This window comes from Oncorhynchus tshawytscha, unplaced genomic scaffold (genome assembly GCF_018296145.1).
Source record: "Oncorhynchus tshawytscha isolate Ot180627B unplaced genomic scaffold, Otsh_v2.0 Un_contig_10247_pilon_pilon, whole genome shotgun sequence".
Taxonomy (NCBI): domain Eukaryota; kingdom Metazoa; phylum Chordata; class Actinopteri; order Salmoniformes; family Salmonidae; genus Oncorhynchus; species Oncorhynchus tshawytscha.
Window position 1 is genome coordinate 67,501 of NW_024608982.1, and position 23,435 is coordinate 90,935.

At 41.5% G+C, this 23,435-nt stretch overlaps 1 protein-coding gene across 1 annotated transcript; it reads right to left on the bottom strand.

Moving 5' to 3' along the window:
• Nucleotides 1-1,465: 1,465 nt before the first annotated feature.
• On the bottom strand, nucleotides 1,466-22,726 carry LOC112255268 (NLR family CARD domain-containing protein 3-like). The gene is made up of 7 exons (XM_042313953.1): nucleotides 22,627-22,726; nucleotides 11,399-11,509; nucleotides 6,907-6,991; nucleotides 6,555-6,777; nucleotides 4,365-6,156; nucleotides 4,026-4,081; nucleotides 1,466-1,584 (listed from the first exon to the last, which is right to left on the bottom strand). Exons 2-7 carry the CDS (start codon nucleotides 11,458-11,460, stop codon nucleotides 1,466-1,468), a joined length of 2,337 nt encoding a protein of 778 aa, XP_042169887.1. The 5' UTR covers nucleotides 11,461-11,509; nucleotides 22,627-22,726.
• Between the last annotated feature and the right edge of the window lie 709 nt (nucleotides 22,727-23,435).

A 23,435-nucleotide genomic window follows, 5' to 3' on the forward strand; every position in this document is an offset into this window, starting at 1 on the left:
AAGTGACATTCTGAAATCAACCCTAACGAGCAATTGAGATGAACCAGAATCACTGCCCAGCCATCCCGAGTTCATCGGGCCAGTCAATTCGCATTCCTCCAGGATTTTTATAGCATGACAAATTCGTGATGGTAAATGCCCATTGAACCATATTGCAAATGCACAGTGACTTTGCAAAAGTGAGAAAACATAAACAAATGGACATAATGAAATCAACACAATGAGCGATGGAGAAGACCCACTATCAATGCCCGGCCATCCTGTGTTCATCAGGCCAGTCAATTTCGCATTTCTGCAGGATTTTTAAGCATGACAAATTTGTGATGGTAAATGCCCATTGAACCATATTGCAAATGCACGTGCACTTGCAATATGATTCAACAGTGAAAAAACATCACAAAATGGACATGATGAAGTCAACACAACGAGCGATGGAAAGGAGCAACTATCACTGCCAGGCCATCCTGTGTTCATCAGGCCAGTCAATTTTGCATTTCTGCAGGATTTTTGAGCATGTTAAATTTCTTATGGTAAATGCCCATTGAACCATATTGCAAATGCACGGACACCAGACTTGCCCTCCAATGGATCCTCGTTAAAGGATTTAAAGTGTACTCATTCCAATTACAGGGCCTCGAAAGAGTCATGTATTGTTATTTTTCGTCATTACCACCCCGAGTCGGGAGTGGGTAATTTGCGCGCCTGCTTCCTTCCTTGGATGTGGTAGCCATTTCTCAGGCTCCCTCTCCGGAATCGAACCCTGATTCCCCGTTACCCGTGGTCACCATGGTAGGCACAGAAAGTACCATCGAAAGTTGATAGGGCAGACATTCGAATGAGACGTCACAGCCACAAAGGACGCGCGACCGGCTCAAAGTTATCTAGAGTCACCAAAGCGGCCGGGGCAACCGAGATTGGCCCGCATGGGTTTTGGGTCTGATAAATGCACGCATCCCCGGAGGTCAGCGCTTGTTGGCATGTATTAGCTCTAGAATTGCCACAGTTATCCAAGTAACGTTGGTGCGATCAAAGGAACCGTAACTGATTTAATGAGCCATTCGCAGTTTCACTGTACCGATCGTGTGTACTTAGAATTGCATGGCTTAATCTTTGAGACAAGTGCTACTGGCAGGATCAACCAGGTAGCTAGATGTTGTACCTGGGCGCACTAAGCAAAGAACAACCAGGGACCGGTCCCGTCAGGGGAGGAGGCCCTGGTGCAATCCACCGTGCGCCCAGTGGGAGGCCCTGAACTGCCCATGGCCGAAGCCACAGGCCGAAGCCACAGGTGCCGGGCGCCGCTCAAGAGGTCTCTTGTCTAGCTGGAGCGTCCATTCGGAATGCCATCAACCGGGCAAAAGGAACCACAACCTCGGCCAGACCGCTTGGGTCAACCGGGTAGGTCCACGTTAAAGACAGGGTTTGAGAACACGTGTTTCTGGCGCCGATGCATTACGTCGATGCGTTACGGGATGACCATCACCACATCACCACAGCCTGAGTGTGCCACTCCCCGCACCGGAACACCAATGTAGGGCCACTTGGTCAGACAGTTCGGCTGGATCTCGCACGAACGGTGCACGGCTGGAGCGTATCGAAATAAGGGGTCAACCGTTTCCGAAAGGAGCTCCCCCGATAGAGGCAAATCCACGTGGGGCAGGAGGAAACATCTGTCAGAACACCAGCCAAAGGCCGGTCCCCCCAGGTGGAAAACAAATGCAAATCGGTCAGAGGAAATTAAACTGGCTGGACAACAGAGGAGAACCATGGAGACGCACCGTGAACCAAGAGTGGGACTGGAGAGCTAGCCCTCACCTGGGCTAAACAACCACCAATTGGTAGCCGAAGGGACGGGCACCTTAATTGGACCAGAACCATGGTCATTGATGAACCAAACCCACAAGGTAATAGCTGGGATAGAGCACCTGCCCAGGACAGAGCTCAATATCCTCCCACCACCAAGCTGGGAAATGTGGATAAAAATTTAGGACAAATCGGGCGCCAAAGGGGCTGGTCAAACCACTAAATCGGTCGCCGGAAGAAAAGGTCCAAAGTACCATGGTTCCCGAGGGGCTCACATCCCTCAAAAGTACCCAGTACTCATTTTCTATTCGGGCTGATCAGTTTGACACCACCCCCGTCTCTCTAGGACATGGAAGTCTTGTTGTCAAAAACCAGGTTTCTGATTTTGCGCCGATACCTGTCTGGTCCACCCGCCACTGAGTGTGTCATTGACGGGCAGGCCAATTATCGACATAAGCCTCACAGGGCTTCTGGGTGCCCCGCCATTGGGGGTCAAATTCAGGTACACCAAAACGTGAATAAATCCAAAAGTACACCTCCAATCTGGATGGGTTTTTTTTTGCACGAAAGGACACACATAGAGAAGCATTTCCATTGAATTAAAACCGTTTTTGTATACAACATTTTAATAGGAAATCGTGTTTTAAGTTTTGGGAAAAAGTGCATGTTACAGGGCGCATAGGTGCCTGTGGATGCAAACTGTTTTTACATGGTGTAATTGTTGCCCATCACGAGAGGAAATTTGAGCCGAAATTTGGGACCCCTGGCCCGTCGGGAAGTATTTTTAATCATTTTTGAAAATTACAGAAAATGACTGATTGAAAATCAGCACTTGGTAACCCAAAATGAAACACGGTTCTAATTGCACTTACCGGTGTTCCAGATATCCATGCCCGCTATGGAATCACCCTACTACGGACCTTTATCAATGGGGGCCGCCCTGAGTGATTTATGGAAGGTATAACATATTTTTGTGGATGCGGATTACCTCTGTGCAACTGGTGATTGAAAATAGGCACCTGGTAACCCAAAAGTGAAAATACGGTTCTAAATACATTTACCGTGACTCCTAATATTCATGACCACTATGTGAACACCCTACTATGGCCCTCTATCAATGGTGGCCGCCCTGAGTGCTTTATGGAAGGTTTCAAAAAATGTTCAAGAAAAGTCCAGACATCTCAATTCATTGCATTCATGTTTAATGTGCAACTGGTAACCTAAAATGGATGGTAAAATCAATCAAATAAATTGCACTATGTCCAACTCTGGGCCTGGTGATGGGCCAAAAAAAAGGGGGACAGAGCAGCTCACCTCCACAGAGGCTGACTGCTCTGCCCCCCTTAAGGACAGTGGAACTATGGACCTTCAGGCCTTACAGGCCCTAACTCCCTATCGAGGAACAGGCCTCTCTCTGGGAATGAGAGTACACATAAATCCCTAAAGGCCCTCACTCCATATCCAGGAACAGGCCTCTCTCTCCGGGCATGAGAGTACACATACAGGCCTAAAGGCCATCTCAATCCAATTGAGAATCTGTGGAATGACTTACAGATTGCTGTACACCGGTGGAACCCATCCAACTTGAAGGAGCTGGAGCAGTTTTGCCTTGAAAAATGGTCAAACATCCCAGTGGCTAGATGTGCCAAGCTTATAGAGACATACCCCAAAAGACATGCAGCTGTAATTGCTGCAAAAGGTGGCTCTACAAAGTATTGACTTTGGGGGGGGGTGAATAGTTATGCACACTCCAGTTCTTTTTTCTAATTACTTGGTTGATTCACAACAACAAATTATTTGTATCTTCAAAGTGATAGGCATGTTGTGTACATCAAATGATACATTATTATGATACAAATGACAATTATTTAATTTCTAAATTATAAAACATATATGAATACTCTCAAATAAAAGGTGACATTCTCTACTGTCGCCTAATATGAAACATTCTATCTCAAATCCAAAATGCTGGACGATATCGCAAACATTTAAAACTGTAAGCTTCACTGTCCAAACACATATGGTGTGGACTATGTGTGCCTGGTAAACACATGTGGATCTGGTGAACAGTTATCACTTGTTGACCAACTACAGGAATACTGACCTCAGAGTCTCCAGTTTACAGTGGGGATTCCCCAGTCCAGCAGAGAGCAGCTCCACTCCTGAATCCTTCAGGTCATTGTTACTCAGATCCAGCTCTCTCAGGTGTGAGGGGTTTGACTCCAGAGCTGAGACCAGAGAAGCACAGCCTTCCTCTGTGACTCCACAGCCTGACAGCCTGCAAAGAGTCAAATCATTTTAAAAAGAGTAAGAGATCATCATGACTTCACAAACACACTGTTCATTTAACGATAAGTGTAGAAGGACGATGGCAGATGCATTTGGTTTATTCTCTCAAACAACATATAGATTCATCTTCCGTCTCCTAGAATTGTTTGGTCATAATGTTATGCTAATGTGAAAATCAATGCATTTATTCAATAGTTTATTTTTCAATACATATTTTTCCTAAAATATTTCTTCCTGATGATTAGTTCTTATATGTCATTTTATTTACTCACAGAACAGCTCTGGAGGCTTTGACCACTGGCAGCAGCCTCAGAAGACCTTCCTCTGATCTGGAGTATTTCTTCAGGTCAAACACATCCAGCTCCTTTTCTGAAGTCAGCAACACAAAGACCAGAGCTGACCACTGTGCAGGTGACAGTTTGGGTTTTGAGAGACTTCCTGATCTCAGGTAGCTTTGGATCTCCTCCACTAGAGAATGGTCATTCAGTTCATTCAGACAGTGGAACAGATTGATGCTCCTCTCTGGAGAGGGATTCTCCCTGATCTTCTCCTTGATGTACTTGACTGTTTCTTCATGGCTCTGTGAGCTGCTTCTTGTCTTTGTCAGTAGACCTCGTAAGTGCTTCTGATTGGACTCCAGTGAGAGGCCCAGAAGGAAGCGGAGGAAAAGGTCCAGGTTTCCCGTCTCACTTTGTAAGGCTTTATCCACAGCACTCTTGTAGACAGTAACTTCAGGCTTGTCTCTGAACATTGAAGAAAATATATTGGACTTTGTTTGCGGTTTGTCCATTAGATTCTCATTGTTGTTGTTGAATGAGAGGAACACATATACAGCAGCCAGAAACTCCTGAATGCTCAGATGAACAAAGCAGTACACCTTGTCCTGGTACAGCCCACATTCCTCTTTAAAGAGCTGTGTGCACAATCCTGAGTACACTGAGGCTTCATTGACATCAATGCCAGCCTCTTTCAGGTCTTCTTCATAGAAAATCAGATTGCCATTCACAAGCTGTTGAAAAGCCAGTTTTCCCAGTGACAGAATGCTCTCTTTATTCCAGTGTGGACCTGTCTCTTCTTTCCCAAGATACTTTTCATTCTTCTGTTTGGTATGAAACACCACAAGGTGTGTGTACATCTCAGTCAGAGTCTTGGGCATCTCTTCTCTCTTATGTTTCAGCATGTGTTCAAGGACTGTTGCAGAAATCCAACAGAAGACTGGAATGTGGCACATGATGTGGAGGCTCCTTGATGTCTTTATGTGTGAGATGATTCTGCTGGCCAGGTCCTCATCACTGAATCTCTTCCTGAAGTACTCCTCCTTCTGTGGGTCATTGAACCCTCGTACCTCTGTCACCTGGTCAACACACCCTGAAGGGATCTTATTGGCTGCTGCAGGTCGGGTAGTTATCCAGAGGAGAGCAGAGGGAAGCAGATTTCCCTTGATGAGATTTGTCAGCAGAACATCCACTGAGGTTGACTCTGTGACGTCCCAACAGATCTTGTTCTTCTGGAAGTCTAGGGGCAGTCGGCACTCATCCAGACCATCAAAGATGAACAGAACTTTGTACTTGTTGTAGTTGGAGATTCTTGATTGTTTGGTTTCCATTGAGAAGTGATTAAGAAGTTCAATGAAAGTGTGTTTGTCCTCTTTCATCAAATTCAGCTCCCGAAAAGGGAATGAAAATACAAATTGGACATCCTGATTTGCTTTTCCTTCAGCCCAGTCCAGAATGAACTTCTGCACAGAGACTGTTTTTCCAATGCCAGCGACTCCCTTTGTCAGCACAGTTCTGATAGGTTTGTCTTGTCCAGTTAAGGGTTTGAAGATGTTGTTACATTTGATTGCAGTCTCTGGTCTTGCTTGTTTCCTGGTTGTTGTCTCAATCTGTCTCAGCTCATGTTCATTATTGACCTCTCCTGTTCCACCCTCTGTGATGTAGAGCTCTGTGTAGATCTTATTGAGAAGTGTTGGGTTTCCTTGTTTAGCGATCCCCTCAAATACACATTGAAACTTCTTCTTTAGATTAGATTTGAGTTCACGTTGGCAAATCACAGCAAGCTCATCTGAATGAAGAAATAACACAGAGGATATTAATATTATGTCTGTTTTAATGCCTACAGTATTGTAGGACTGTTATAAAGTTATAAAGTTATAAAGTTGTTCATTATAATAATTTATTATCTTAACTGACTGTATAAATGTGTAAATGTTTTCATAATGCATTACAGACTTGTGTGACTGATTATATTATTGTTGGTATTATTGATGGTATTATTAATGTTCTCTCTCTCTCTCTAAATTAATCACCACAACACATCCCTGCTGCTACTTGATGAGGTCACTAGGTGTTGTGTTAAGGCTGCTATAATATCATTGAGGTACACAGCTACTTTAGTTGTACTTTAGCTACAGCTTTTAAATGTTATAAAACAGCATTCAACATGAGTCAGACAGATCTTACATTTCTCCAGTGTGTCAGGAAGCTCCTTCTGGTTCATTTTCCTCAGGATGTGCAGTGTGATCTTCAGAGCCCCCTCTCTGGCACTGCTCTCCTGCTTCTCATCTTCAGCATCCAACACTTCCTGCTTCTGACTCTCAAAGCCTTCTGGGAGTTCTGGACTAAGAATCCTCTTGAACATCTTCATCTCGTTCTTCACAAATGTCATAATTTTCTCTTCAAGCAACTGAAATAAATAAAGTAAATAAGTTAAGCAAGAGAATAAATGCTTTCTCATCAACACATTAAAGAATGATTGACAGATCAACTTTACTTGAGGTAAACAAAAACAAATGTACATAACAGGACCACATACACTGAATATGGAGGCCAGGTCTGTTTGATGACTCTGGGAAGACTGACCACTGAGAATCTCTGACTCTGATCTCTCCTGTTGGTTTCTGTGGACAAAACATGAGATTACATCTCCTCATCCAGGGACCACTAGAACACACAATCACACACACACTGCACACACACACACAGAACAGCACACACAACACACACACACACACACAGGGAGGGAATGTTGTGTTTGTTTAATATTGTTTTAGGACTATGAAATGGACAAAATTATTAGCCTATGGATTATGAAAACAACAACAATAAATGGGAAAATGGGAGAGGAGAAATGACTAGAGACAGTGTTGTTTAACTCACTGACCAGGACCCATGAGTTCTTCTTACCTTTGTTCAGTAGAAAAGTCTCACCTTTCTAAACCTATAGGAGAGTCCATAGACCACACTCTTCATGGACACACAGCTGGGAACAGGAGGCTGGTCTCTCCTGAACTTGATTGTACTTCAACACAACAGAGACAAACATTACATCTCTCATCTACTCTGAGCTCAGATGGGGAAACATAAGAAAAGCCTCAGACCAAAAAGCTGAGTTTAGAAATGTCCAAGACCACTAGAACAGCTGAGTAATCTATCCATGTTTTTTTGCAGACCACTGAACAGCTGAGTAATCTACCACCTTCTCAGACCAATGAGAACAGCACTTTTATTGCTTCTATAAACTGAGTAATCAATGAGGAACAATTACCTGCTTCAGAACTAAACAGCTGAGATAATCGTGTACCTGCTTCTAGAAATGAGGAGATGGCACTGGGGAATAAACCATGAGTAGATGGCATGGGGACCTGCTTCTCAGACCAATGAGCTGAGATGACACCTGGGTACCTGCTTCTATAAACCAATGAGGAGAGCAGCAATCTACCACCTGCCTCAGACCACTGAGGAGATGGCATCTAGGGACCTGCTTCTCAGACCAATGAACAGATGGTAATCTACCATACCTGTCTTCTATAGAACAGCTGAGTAATCAGCCACCTGCGTCTCAGACCACTAGAACAGCTGAGTAATCTACCACCTGCCTCACTACCAGTCTGTCAGACCCTAGAACAGCTGAGTAATTACTCTGCCTTCAGACCACTAGAACAGCATGTTGAGGTAAATTTACTACCTGTCTCAGACCACTAGAACAGCTGAGTAATCATTTACTAACCGAGAACAGTGTTGTAATCTACCACCTGCCTCAGACCACTAGAACAGCGCAGTCTCTACAGGTTGTTTACTAGAACAATATCAGATATTACCATGATATTTTATAATGAATGTATATTACCAGGTTGAGGTTCTGACTAGTGATTATTTACCCGGGGTTCAATACCTGCTAAATTGAACAGTAAACTTCGGTGTCTCTCAGTGAAATCAGTAGTACTGCTAGGTTTTACAAGTAATAATATATATCTGCCTCACTCTCAGAGAAATCAGTAGTACTGCTAGGTTTTACACAGTAATAATATATATCTGCCTCACTCTCAGTGAAATCAGTAGTACTGCTAGGTTTTATAACAGTAATAATATATATATCTGCCTCACTCTCAGAGAAATCAGTAGTACTGCTAGGTTTTACACAGTAATAATATATATCTGCCTCACTCTCAGAGAAATCAGTAGTACTGCTAGGTTTTACACAGTAATAATATATATCTGCCTCACTCTCAGAGAAATCAGTAGTACTGCTAGGTTTTACACAGTAATAATATATATCTGCCTCACTCTCAGAGAAATCAGTAGTACTGCTAGGTTTTACACAGTAATAATATATATCTGCCTCACTCTCAGTGAAATCAGTAGTACAGCTAGGTTTTACACTAGTAATAATATATATATATCTGCCTCACTCTCAGTGAAATCAGTAGTACTGCTAGGTTGTACACAGTAATAATATATATCTGCCACACTCTCAGAGAAATCAGTAGTACTGCTAGGTTGTACACAGTAATAATATATATCTGCCTGTTCACTCTCAGAGGAATCAGTAGTACTGCTAGGTTTTCTACAGTAATGCCTATATATCTGCCTCACCACTCAGAGAAATCAGTAGTACTGCTAGGTTGTACACAGTAATTATATATCTGCCTCACTCTCAGAGAAATCAGTAGTACTGCTAGGTTTTACACAGTAATAATATATATCTGTCTCACTCTCAGAGAAATCAGTAGTACTGCTGGTTTTATACAGTAATAAATATATCTGACCACTCTCAGTCAAATGTAACAAATAAATACAGGGACTGTATTGACACTTTAAGATCCATATAAATTTTAAATATGGTCTGACTATAATAATTCAATAATACTGAGACCTGTAAACCATTTACATTTTACATTTTATGCATGTTTTTATCCAGGGTCCAGTTTCCCAAAAGGCATTCATCACCACCTGCCTCAGACCTGAATCAAGAGCATGTTAAATCTCTGAGCTGTTTCAAAAAACCATTGTTATTAACATTGAAAACGCTAATCTAACACCTGCCTCAGACCCCTAAAACAGCTGAGTAATCTAACAACTGAGACATCTACCAGTTTCCTGCCTCAGACCATGAACTCTGAACAGACTGAATAGTAATGCTACCACCTGTCTCAGACCACTAGAACAGCTGACCTGTTAATCTACCACCTGCCTCAGACCACTAGAACAGCTGAGTAATCTGGAACCACCTGTTCCTCAGACCACTAGAACAGCTGTCCAGTTTCTACCACCTGCCTCAGACCACTAGAACAGCTGAGTAATCTAACACCTGCCTCAGACCACTAGAACAGCTGAGTAATGGAACCACCTGCCTCAGACCACTAGAACAGCTGAGTAATCTACCACCTGCCTCAGACCACTAGAACAGCTGAGTAATCTACCACCTGCCTCAGACCACTAGAACAGCTGAGTAATCTACCACCTGCCTCAGACCACTAGAACAGCTGAGTGATCTAACACCTGCCTCAGACCACTAGAACAGCTGAGTAATCTACCACCTGCCTCAGACCACTAGAACAGCTGAGTAATCTACCACCTGCCTCAGACCACTAGAACAGCTGAGTAATCTAACACCTGTCTCAGACCACTAGAACAGCTGAGTAATCTAACACCTGTCTCAGACCACTAGAACAGCTGAGTAATCTAACACCTGTCTCAGACCACTAGAACAGCTGAGTAATCTAACACCTGCCTCAGACCACTAGAACAGCTGAGTAATCTACCACCTGCCTCAGACCACTAGAACAGCTGAGTAATCTACCACCTGTCTCAGACCACTAGAACAGCTGAGTAATCTACCACCTGCCTCAGACCACTAGAACAGCTGTGAGTCATTAGATGCAATTTTAGGTCTATTCAATCATATTGTTCAATATAATGAGTTCTATTTTGCTTCTTGTAGGCTCTGTCTGTATTTTTGTCTCAATATATTTCATGATGTGTATCCTGATTCCGGTTGTCTCTGGTTCCCTCATGAACACAATGACGTGCCAAATCTGTGATTTAGTGAATTTCTTTGGGGTAAGCATTAGAATAACCGCCTCAATATTTGCAGCCATAGGGGATAATAGAAAATGATCTGTGGTCAGTATTGTGAAATAATTCTAACGTTAAGAACATATTTGAATGGAGAAAGCTGATCTGAGAGCAGAGCTCCTTTCTTTCCATCCTGTCAGTATTGATAAATGCCAAACCTGATACCTTGTTGTGCTGCTGATCCTGTTTGTACTGGTCTGACTGAGGATGTGGAACCTGTTCACCAGACGTGCTACATTGCCCTTGTACCTTGGAAATAGGAACACAAAATAAAAATAATGAGGCTGGGGAGAACCAGTACTGAGTCACTGTGCAGGGTCCAGGTGTTGAGGTAATAATGAGACTAGAAGGAGAACCAGTACTGAGTCAATGTGCAGGACCTGTACCAGGTAGTTGAGGTAATAATGAGACTATGCTGTCCCCAGAGTGCTGCTGTTCCAGTTTCAGTACTGACCTGACCTGTTCCCAGTCCACCTGATCAATGTGCAGGGTACCAGGTAGTTGAGGTAATAATGAGGCTATAAGGAGTACCAGTACTGAGTCAATGTGCAGGGTACCAGGTAGTTGCTCCAGTAATAATGTTCTGACTATAAGGAGTACCAGTACTGGTCAATGTGCATTTGTACCTTGGCCAGTTCTGTAATAATGAGACTATAACAGTACCAGTACTGAGTCAATGTGCAGGGTACCAGGTAGTTGAGGTAATAATGGACTATAAGGAGTACCAGTACTGAGTCAATGTGCAGGGTACCTGTTTGGGGTAATAATGAGACAAAACATGAGATTACATCTCCTCATCCAGGAGTACACACACACACACACACACACACACACACACTATGGATTATGGGCTATGAAAACAACTCAAATGAAATGGGAAAATGGGAGAAAGAAATGACTAGAGACAGTGATGTTTAACTCACTGACCATGATCCAGTAGTTATTCTTACCTTTGTTCAGTAGAAAAGTCTCCAAAGTTTAAAGGTTGACCCATAGACCGGAAACTCTTCATGGACACACAGTTGGGTACAGTGAAGGCTGGTCTCTCCTGCTTGATTGGGCTTCAACACAACAGAGACAAACATTACTTCTCTCATCTACTCTGAGCTCAGAGGGGGAAAGAGTTTCATTCCAAAAAGCTATTTATTCATTTTCAGAAATGTTTGTAAATTAGCTTTTATTGTTTAAAGAAATTGTGTTTATGTTAAGTTATGTTTTTTGCTAAATGAGATGACACGTGGGTACCTGCTTCTATAAACCAATGAGGAGATGGCACATGGGTACCTGCTTCTATAAACCAATGAGGAGATGCAGCATGATCTGCGTCTCAAATAGAACTGACTTCAAGACGGCGCGAGAGCAGTGTGTCATTTTTAATAACGAAATTAATTTGGCGACGCAAGCGTTGTAGTCAGTCTGTCAGCCCCGCTAAAAGGCTGGTGTCGTTACTCTGCCTTCTCCGGGGGATGTTGAGGTACATTTACTAACCGGGAGGGTTGAATTATGTAATTTATTAGAGGGCTGGAAGACGCATTCTCGAGGTTGTTTACTCACAATATCAGATATTAAGATGATTTTTATAATGAATGTTTACTGAGGTTGAGGTTCTGACTAGTGATTATTTACCCGGTGTTCAATACCTGCTATTGAGGCGCCCTGAAAATAATATTCAAAAGTTCAGTCCTTGGACACAGAGGGTTCAAACACTAAAGTTCCATCTAGTGAAGAGAGGAGAACCGGACAGAGGTAGCCAGCATCCGTCAACGAGAGAGGGAGAAGCCTCACCGGGATTTAACAGGTGGAAGAAACAACCGGGGAGCTCCATCGGTCCACAAGAAATGCAGACAGCCGGTGATGATGTAGGGGTAGCTATGGTAACTAGGATGCTGCTGGTAGAGTAGCTAGCTAGGATAACTAGGATGCTGCTGGTAGAGTAGCTAGCTAGCTTACCGAGCTGTACCGACTAGCTAGGATAACTAGGATGCTGCTGGTAGAGTAGCTAGCTAGCTTACCGAGCTGTATCGACTAGCTAGCAGGTCTTTTTTATTTTTTATTTTTACATTTATTTCATTTTATTAACAACAAATCAATACATAAAGCACATGAGGGAACACAAGCATACATAGATTACAAACAATGGACAATCGCGCTAGGGGCGGGGCTAGGGGGTACAATATCACATTACAATTACACAAGGACCTTAAGGGACATGCATATACTTACAATTCTAACAGCTTTTTTGTTAGTAGAGCATTTAACCGTCTTAAAATACAGTTCAATTTCTTTTTGTAGGGTACGAAAATGTGGTTTTCTGTTTGTAAATTTACATTTGTGTATATGAAATTTGGCCAAAAGAATAATGAAATTAATTACATAAAAATTATTCCGCTTATTTCTATTGTATGTAAAGAATCCAAACAGTACATCTCTCCACAATAGTGTAAAATCTTCATAAATGTCTTCAATTATAAACCTACTGATGTCTTGCCACAGTTTTCTTACATGCATACAATGCCAAAAAAGATGCACAACTGTTTCTGGGTGGTCATTACAAAAGGAGCCATTTGAGTTGATGTTTTCCTTAAACTTCTTCATATAGTGGTTGGCAGGATAATATTTATGAATAATTTTAAAGGAAACTTCCTTAATTTTGTTAACAAGTAGGTATGTGTGTGGCAACATCCAAACTTTTTCCAACAGACATTATCAATAAATCCATTCCAATAAGGCATGACATAAGGTATAGATACAACATCCTGCTGAAACAAGGATCGTATCGCTCTGTTGTTGAATGGACCAAAAGAGAAACAAATCTTTCCTACTGATGAGTCAACAGGGTCAATAGAAGGTAGGCTCTGAGGGTCAGGTCTTGACATGTTCCTGAATAACATAGCGACACCAGAGGGAATGGCATCTAAAACTATTGCAAAATCTTTAGGTGTTACAGGGACCTTGTAAAGTATTTTTATACAATATATCCCGATTATTCCATGTATAATATCTGTGTGGAGAAAAATTGTGTTTATAAATTAAGGACCATGACAAGAAAACCTGCCGATGAAAAGCAGAAAGTTTCACTGGAACTTTGTCAATATTATAATTGCAAAACAACATGAAGTTAAGGCCACCAAAAGTAGAGAAGACATGATGAGGAATAAGTCCCTCTGTAGCCATTGATTTAGTTTCTTCTGGGCTTTTTTAATAAGAGGGTTAAAATTTAGTAAGCCTCTAGACTTCTGATCCTTTGTAATGGTTCTGCCTAAATATGTAAGTTCTTCTTTTACCGGAATACCATAATATGAAGGTGTCACACAATCTTTGACAGCCATGAGTTCACATTTATTAATGTTAAGATATAGACCAGACGCTTTGGAAAAGGATTGTATTACATTGATCGATATGGGAATTTGGTTAGCGTCTTTCAGAAAAAGTGTAGTATCGTCAGCCAGCTGGCTTATAATAATTTCTTTACCAGCTATGGTAATACCTTGTACAGGACTATTATTTAAAGAATTTGCAAGAAGTTGGGTGATTAATAAAAACAGGTACGGAGAGATAGGACAACCTTGCCTAATTCCTCTCTTTAACTCAAATCTAGGTGAGGTGCCATATTTCAATTTGATAGAGCTGTTAGCATTTGCATAGAGAGTCTTAATAGCCTTACAGAAAAATCCCCAAAGCCAAGTCTCTCAAGGGAGTGGAAGAGAAACTGATGCTCTACTGTGTCAAATGCTTCATAAAAATCTAAAAATAATATGAAGCTATCCTCAGTTATTAGGTCTGAGTAGTCAAGTACGTCTAATACTAGTCTGACATTGTTAGAAATATGTCTGTTCCTCATGAAGCCAGACTGTGTTTCATCAATGATTGCATCCAGGACTTCTTTAATTATTTTTGCAAGTAGTGAGGCTAATATCTTATAGTCATTATTAAGAAGACAAATTGGACGCCAGTTATCGATGAGCAGCACTTCTTTTTTAGGCTTAGGTATCGGTGTTATTAACCCCTGACTCATTGTAGGAGGGAGAACATTGTTTTTAATACTCTCTTAAAAGACTTCAAATAGGAAGGGAGCTACTTGTTCAGAAAACAATTTGTAAAATTCTGATGTAATTCCATCAACACCTGGTGATTTATTGTTCTTTAGATGTTTGATAGACTCTATAATCTCTTCAACTTTGATGGGTTCATCACACTGTTTAGATTCTATATCACTGATAGAGTGAACATTATTCAGTGAGTTAAAAAACATATCTGTGGATTCCTGACAGTACGTAGAGCTATACAATTTTCTGTAAAAATTGCTGCAGTATTTAGCAATTCATTTTTGGTCATCTGTAATAACACCATCAATGTTTAACTTATGGATAGTGTTATTTTTAGAGTGAAATTTCTCAAGTCTAAAGAAATAGGATGAATTCTGTTCTCCTCCTCAATCCATTTTTTCCTAGATCTAATAAAGGCTCCTTCTGCTTTTAATTTATATATATTATCCAGTTTATTTTGTAACTCAATTAGTTCCATCTTCTCCTCCCCGAGAGGTCAGCTGGGGACCTCTGAGAATGGGAAGTTATCTTAATGATCACCTTTTCCTCCTCAGCTCTTCTGGTCTTAGCAAGATTACTACCATATTTTCTAAGATATTTGGACACCTCAAATTTAAAGAGCTTCCAGTTCTTGCAATAAGATTTTTCTTCACAAGCCCTTTCCCAAAAGTGTGAGAGCAGATCTTTAACCTCAAATGTAACTATATCATTATTTAATAATGAGCTATTTAGCTTCCAGTAGGATGCTCTACCAAGGTTCGTATCAGGGGTAAATATTTTGATATCAATGTAAATAGCCCTATGGTCTGTGAGGGGAGTAGTACAAATATTTGTAGTAACACACTCACTATCAATACATTTGGATATAAGCCAAAAATCGATTCTGGATTGTCTGGAGCCTGTTTTGTTACTCCAAGTGAATGATCTTTCGGCCGGAAACCTCTCTCTCCATATATCAGTAAGATCAAACTTTTCCATAAAAAGTATTAAACCCAAATTCTGATTGGTTGGTCTACCTGGGGGCCATCTATCAGTTGAATTATCTATTGTAATGTTAAAGTCCCCTCCTATCAATAATAACGAATTGGGAAATTTAGATAACCAATGAAGTATATGTTTCTCTATAGATTCAAGCAACTCATCATTCTCATGTTTGGTGTTGTACCCGTAGAAGTTTACAGTAATGAGTGTAATGTCATTGTAACTGATCACAAGACAAATAAAGTGACCAAAGGGGTCACATTCCGAGTGTAGAATATTACCACCAAAGGTATTTTTCATTGTAGTGACACCAGCAGAGCGTTCAGATCCATGGGAAAGCAAAATATCGTTGCCCCACTGTGACCTCCAGAAGTTGGCATCAGCCAAAATTGAGTGAGACTCTTGAAAAAAGCAAAAATCTGTTTGAAATTGTTTAGCAAATCAAAATAAGGCCTTGCGCTTCACACTGTTCCGTAACCCCTAGCATTAAGAGATAATATAGACAAAGACAAAACAACAAAGATTATATAAAAGTATAAACTGTAGTAGGATGAGTCAAAGACGTAGGAGCAGTGAACGTAAACGATAAGGAACCGAGATCTGCACCATTTAAGTCAATTTAAAGTGAAAATAGCTTATTCCATAACCTTTGAAATTCAACTCACCTGGAAATTATGTTCAAGACCAAACCAAGGGTTCTTGTAGTAAGAGAGACTAAAAACCCTCTTTAGTGTAATCAGGAACTATTCTGAGAAATAAAACAACAAATAATAATTTAAATAAAAGGGTACCTACTATTTTAAGTACATATGAAAACTGATCAGAAAATAATTGAATAACAAAATGTTTTACATATAAACGTTCCTAAGACCTTTTTGGAAATAAATATTAATAACTAAATAGAACAATAACCGTGTAAAGTCAGAGCAGACCTGTATGCCATTTAAAACAGTATCTTAGTTACTGTATACATAAAACATAAATTCAGCTTTCAATCTTCTTCGTAAGTTTGTAAACAAAATAGGACTTCTGGTCATACAAGAACAAACTAATGAATTGAAATACCTGAGTATTCCTGTAAAATAGTCACCTGATGCTTGTTAGGTAAACCACATAAGGAAAATGAGAATACCATGGCTGAAACCATCAACCTGTTCCTTCTCGGGAGATTTTAGGGAGGAATATGGATTTCTGAACCGTTGATGAAACCTCGTCCTCCGACGAAGTAAGCAGCCTTCCCCTCACTTCGTGCTATCTTGATCGTTGGCCACAACTTGTTCCTTCTTTCTATGTCTTCCGGGCTGAGATGCTCGGCGAAACGCATACCATGGCTCTGAAGGAAGGCGTTCTTCCTAGCAGCTTTCCAGACAGCATCCCTGTAGAATCTGGTAGTGAATAGGATGATGATACCCCTGGGTCTTGAATCGATTTGCTGTTGCTTCTTGCCGAGGCGATGTACAACGTCGATGGTATCACCAACTTTGTTCTTCTCTGCAGGCAAAACTTCTTGGCAGATACGGATAGCCTCTCCCCGCACATCTTCATTCTCCACCACGATGTCAGAGTTCATGTTGGGTTTTTTGGAGGGTGGAGGTTTGCACGGAGTAACCGGTAAAGAGGGGAATTCGTCATCTTCAGCATTCGAAAGCATGATATTATCCATAGGCCAAGTGTAGTTATGGCAGTTGTCTATAAGCACGTTTCTCTCTTGTTGATTAGCAATAGAACGGCTAACTTTTTCCTTTCTTTTTTTGTCACGACTTTGCATGGACATGCTGAAATAAATGATCCAATTATCATTCCAGTCACAGGAAAGGTCTTATATCTTGAACAAATAAAAATAATAATGACTAAACTTTTTTTTTTTTTTCACAATCTTTCTGAAGTTTGGTACGGAGCTCGGTAAAAAAGCATCTGTTCAAGCAGCCATCTTGGCACCGTTCGACTAGCTAGCAGGTCGTTCGTCTTTCCCTCGTCTCGATGATGATGAATCCAGTGAACCACAAAATGAAAAAAAGAATAGAGAGTGAAAAGGATCTGGCTCACACTGTCTCTGTAAAGAAAAAGAAAATTGAACAATAAACTTTGGTGTCTCAACACTGTAGTGAACTCCGTCGTTATTCCCCAAGATCACCTCAGTCCACTCTGCGCGTAACCGGACAATCTCCTTGGCGCCACACCGAATGGGGACGCGGACAGTTCTGTACGGGGACGCGGACAGTTCTGTATGGGGACGTGGACAGTTCCAGATGCGGACATGAGCAGTGCAACACAATCAACTAAACCCAGTCTTTACAGTGGGTTACATTCGTAATATTCATTTTTTATTATTATGTAAAACAAACATTCTATGTTTTTTTTATGACAATATGTTGAGATCTGGGACCATATCGCCAAAGTGTCTCAGAGTAGAAAATTGGTCGTATAAGTGCTGAGAATAAAGACATTTTACACTTATGGGTATAAATTAAAGCTATGCATGAAGTCTCTAGTCCCACCTAGTCAGCAGATATTTAGGACACCTCGTGAGCTGTCCTAAGTAGTTAAGAGTTAACAGCAGGTGTCCTAAGTAGTTAAGAGTTAACAGCAGGTGTCTTGATATTACTATAAAATAATGCAGTGAGTCAGTGGTTCCTGCGCCACATGTAATTGCTTTGTAGTAGTTTATAATAATGTTTTTATATTTCTATATGATCAATCCATAAATAATATAGACCTACATGCAACAGTATGTCTTGTGCTTTTGGCAATGATTATGTATAATATTTCTGTATAACAAGTGATACCATTTTGTCTTAATTTTGGCAGATTAACTCATGCTTATTTAACTCAGGTTTTCGCCCAAAGGCTAAAGAGTTGTAGCAGTGGCAGGAATTGGACTTGTGTTTGAAAGGTGGCTAGTTTGAATCCCAGGCCGGGTGCTGGAAAATACAGGCGGACTTGATCTGACCATTGGAGGGCTGCTGAGTTCACATCCTCAACACATGGACCTTTGTTGATCAGAACTCTAGAGGTTCTTCTTCACTGAACCCAAAAATATATATAACTTTTAGTGATTCCATACATTAATGAAGTGATAGAAGCCTTTTTGGTCCTTTAGGAACCTTATTTTCTGAGAGTGTAAAATAAACACGTTTTTCTTTTGATTATTTAATTCTCTACATCGTGTTATTTCAAGTTCTCCCTTTGGAGGAAAAGCAACCAACATCATGTTGTTAAATAATAAGCCATAAGCAACCATCATCATGTTGTTAAATAATAAGCCATAAGCAACCAACATCATGTTGTTAAATAATAAGCCATAAGCAACCAACATCATGTTGTTAAATAATAAGCCATAAGCAACCAACATCATGTTGTTAAATAATAAGCCATAAGCAACCAACATCATGTTGTTAAATAATAAGCCATAAGCAACCAACATCATGTTGTTAAATAATAAGCCATAAGCAACCAACATCATATTGTTAAATAATAAGCCATAAGCAAATCAAATCAAATCAAATTTTATTTGTCACATACACATGGTTAGCAGATGTTAATGCGAGTGTAGCGAAATGCTTGTGCTTCTAGTTCCGACAATGCAGTAATAACGAGCAAGTAATCTAACTAACAATTCCAAAAAAAAAAACTACTGTCTTATACACAGTGTAAGGGGATAAAGAATATGTACATAAGGATATATGAATGAGTGATGGTACAGAGCAGCATAGGCAAGATACAGTAGATGATATCGAGTACAGTATATACATATGAGATAAGTATGTAAACCAAGTGGCATAGTTAAAGTGGCTAGTGATACATGTATTACATAAGGATGCAGTCGATGATATAGAGTACAGTATCAACGTATGCATATGAGATGAACAATGTAGGGTAAGTAACATTATATAAGGTAGCATTGTTTAAAGTGGCTAGTGATATATTTACATAATTTCCCATCAATTCCCATGATTAAAGTGGCTGGAGTAGAGTCAGTGTCATTGACAGTGTGTTGGCAGTAGCCACTCAATGTTAGTGGTGGCTGTTTAACAGTCTGATGGCCTTGAGATAGAAGCTGTTTTTCAGTCTCTCGGTCCCAGCTTTGATGCACCTGTACTGACCTCGCCTTCTGGATGACAGCGGGGTGAACAGGCAGTGGCTCGGGTGGTTGATGTCCTTGATGATCTTTATGGCCTTCCTGTAGCATCGGGTGGTGTAGGTGTCCTGGAGGGCAGGTAGTTTGCCCCCGGTGATGCGTTGTGCAGACCTCACTACCCTCTGGAGAGCCTTACGGTTGAGGGTGGTGCAGTTGCCATACCAGGCGGTGATACAGCCCGCCAGGATGCTCTCGATTGTGCATCTGTAGAAGTTTGTGAGTGCTTTTGGTGACAAGCCGAATTTCTTCAGCCTCCTGAGGTTGAAGAGGCGCTGCTGCGCCTTCCTCACGATGCTGTCTGTGTGAGTGGACCAATTCAGTTTGTCTGTGATGTGTATGCCGAGGAACTTAAAACTTGCTACCCTCTCCACTACTGTTCCATCGATGTGGATGGGGGTGTTCCCTCTGCTGTTTCCTGAAGTCCACAATCATCTCCTTAGTTTTGTTGACGTTGAGTGTGAGGTTATTTTCCTGACACCACACTCCGAGGGCCCTCACCTCCTCCCTGTAGGCCGTCTCGTCGTTGTTGGTAATCAAGCCTACCACTGTTGTGTCGTCCGCAAACTTGATGATTGAGTTGGAGGCGTGCATGGCCACGCAGTCGTGGGTGAACAGGGAGTACAGGAGGGGGCTCAGAACGCACCCTTGTGGGGCCCCAGTGTTGAGGATCAGCGGGGAGGAGATGTTGTTGCCTACCCTCACCACCTGGGGGCGGCCCGTCAGGAAGTCCAGTACCCAGTTGCACAGGGCGGGGTCGAGACCCAGGGTCTCGAGCTTGATGACGAGCTTGGAGGGTACTATGGTGTTGAATGCCGAGCTGTAGTCGATGAACAGCATTCTCACATAGGTATTCCTCTTGTCCAGATGGGTTAGGGCAGTGTGCAGTGTGGTTGAGATTGCATCGTCTGTGGACCTATTTGGGCGGTAAGCAAATTGGAGTGGGTCAAGGGTGTCAGGTAGGGTGGAGGTGATATGGTCCTTGACTAGTCTCTCAAAGCACTTCATGATGACGGATGTGAGTGCTACGGGCGGTAGTCGTTTAGCTCAGTTACCTTAGCTTTCTTGGGAACAGGAACAATGGTGGCCCTCTTGAAGCATGTGGGAACAGCAGACTGGTATAGGGATTGGTTGAATATGTCCGTAAACACACCGGCCAGCTGGTCTGCGCATGCTCTGAGGGCGCGGCTGGGGATGCCGTCTGGGCCTGCAGCCTTGCGAGGGTTAACACGTTTAAATGTCTTACTCACTTCGGCTGCAGTGAAGGAGAGACCGCATGATTCCGTTGCAGGCCGTGTCAGTGGCACTGTATTGTCCTCAAAGCGGGCAAAAAGTGATTTAGTCTGCCTGGGAGCAAGACATCCTGGTCCGTGACTGGGCTGGGTTTCTTCCTGTAGTCCGTGATTGACTGTAGACCCTGCCACATACCTCTTGTGTCTGAGCCGTTGAATTGAGATTCTACTTTGTCTCTGTACTGGCGCTTAGCTTGTTTGATAGCCTTGCGGAGGGAATAGCTGCACTGTTTGTATTCAGTCATGTTACCAGACACCTTGCCCTGATTAAAAGCAGTGGTTCGTGCCTTCAGTTTCACACGAATGCTGCCATCAATCCACGGTTTCTGGTTAGGGAATGTTTTAATCGTTGCTATGGGAACGACATCTTCAACGCACGTTCTAATGAACTCGCACACCGTATCAGCGTATTCGTCAATGTTGTTGTCTGACGCAATACGAAACATCTCCCAGTCCACGTGATGGAAGCAGTCTTGGAGTGTGGAGTCAGCTTGGTCGGACCAGCGTTGGACAGACCTCAGCGTGGGAGCTTCTTGTTTTAGTTTCTGTCTGTAGGCAGGGATCAACAAAATGGAGTCGTGGTCAGCTTTTCCGAAAGGGGGCGGGGCAGGGCCTTATATGCGTCGCGGAAGTTAGAGTAACAATGATCCAGGGTCTTTCCACCCCTGGTTGCGCAATCAATATGCTGATAAAATTTAGGGAGTCTTGTTTTCAGATTAGCCTTGTTAAAATCCCCAGCTACAATGAATGCAGCCTCCGGATAAATCGTTTCCAGTTTGCAGAGAGTTAAATAAAGTTCGTTCAGAGCCATCGATGTGTCTGCTTGGGGGGATATATACGGCTGTGATTATAATCGAAGAGAATTCTCTTGGTAGATAATGCGGTCTACATTTGATTGTGAGGAATTCTAAATCAGGTGAACAGAAGGATTTGAGTTCCTGTATGTTTCCTTCATCACACCATGTCACGTTGGCCATAAGGCATACGCCCCCGCCCGTCTTCTTACCAGAGAGATGTTTGTTTCTGTCGGCGCGATGCGTGGAGAAACCCGCTGGCTGCACCGCTTCGGATTGCGTCTCTCCAGTGAGCCATGTTTCCGTGAAGCAGAGAACGTTACAGTCTCTGATGTCCCTCTGGAATGCTACCCTTGCTCGGATTTCATCAACCTTGTTGTCAAGAGACTGGACATTGGCAAGAAGAATGCTGGGGAGTGGTGCACGATGTGCCCGTCTCCGGAGTCTGACCAGAAGACCGCTTCGTTTCCCTCTTTTTCTGAGTCGTTTTTTTTTTTTTTTTTTGGTCGCTGCATGTAATCCACTCCGTTACACTGGTTGTAAGGCAGAACTCAGGATCCGCATCGCGAAAAACATATTCTTGGTCGTACTGATGGTGAGTTGACGCTGATCTTATATTCAGTAGTTCTTGTCGGCTGTATGTAAAGAAACCTAAGACACCATCATGTTGTTAAATAATAAGCCATAAGCAACCAACATCATGTTGTTAAATAATAAGCCATAAGCAACCACCATCATGTTGTTAAATAATAAGCCATAAGCAACCACCATCATGTTGTTAAATAATAAGCCATAAGCAACCAACATCATGTTGTTAAATAATAAGCCATAAACAACCATTTCTGATTAAAAAAACTAATGTGAACATTTTTGGAAATGGCATTTTTGAAAGAAACTCAAAATAATTCCTAAACACAACTGTCATCTCACCTCTTAGCTTTGGTGTCAGGTCCTCCTCTCTCTCCCCAGAGAGTCTCATTTTTGAGGCAGGGTCCCCTTCATCTCTCTCCCCAGAGAGACTCATTTTAGAATATTATGTAAAGTAGACTAGGTTATAATGTATAGTAGTGGGTTGTTAGTGATATGTTATATTATGTAAAGTAGACTAGGTTATAATGTATAGTAGTGGGTTGTTAGTGATATGTTATATTATGTAAAGTAGACTAGGTTATAATGTATAGTAGTGGGTTGTTAGTGATATGTAGATGTTATATTATGTAAAGTAGACTAGGTTATAATGTATAGTAGTGGGTTGTTAGTGATAGATGTTATATTATGTAAAGTAGACTAGGTTATAATGTATAGTAGTGGGTTGTTAGTGATATATGTTATATTATGTAAAGTAGACTAGGTTATAATGTATAGTAGTGGGTTGTTAGTGATATGTAGATGTTATATTATGTAAAGTAGACTAGGTTATAATGTATAGTAGTGGGTTGTTAGTGATAGTTATATTATGTAAAGTAGACTAGGTTATAATGTATAGTAGTGGGTTGTTAGTGATATATGTTATATTATGTAAAGTAGACTAGGTTATAATGTATAGTAGTGGGTTGTTAGTGATATGTTATATTATGTAAAGTAGACTAGGTTATAATGTATAGTAGTGGGTTGTTAGTGATATGTAGATGTTATATTATGTAAAGTAGACTAGGTTATAATGTATAGTAGTGGGTTGTTATATTATGTAAAGTAGATGTTATATTATGTAGTGGGTTGTTAGTGATAGTTATATTAGG

Bases quoted from the DNA above. Each gene is read 5' to 3' on its own strand.
- LOC112255268 (XM_042313953.1), bottom strand. From the start codon at position 11,460: ATGAAGAGTTTCCGGTCTATGGGTCAACCTTTAAACTTTGGAGACTTT. The intron at 6,778-6,906 runs GTATGTGGTCCT...TATTTATTTCAG, and splicing joins ACCTGGCCTCCATATTCAGT to TTGCTTGAAGAGAAAATTAT. The intron at 6,157-6,554 runs GTAAGATCTGTC...TTCTTCATTCAG, and splicing joins TCCTGACACACTGGAGAAAT to ATGAGCTTGCTGTGATTTGC.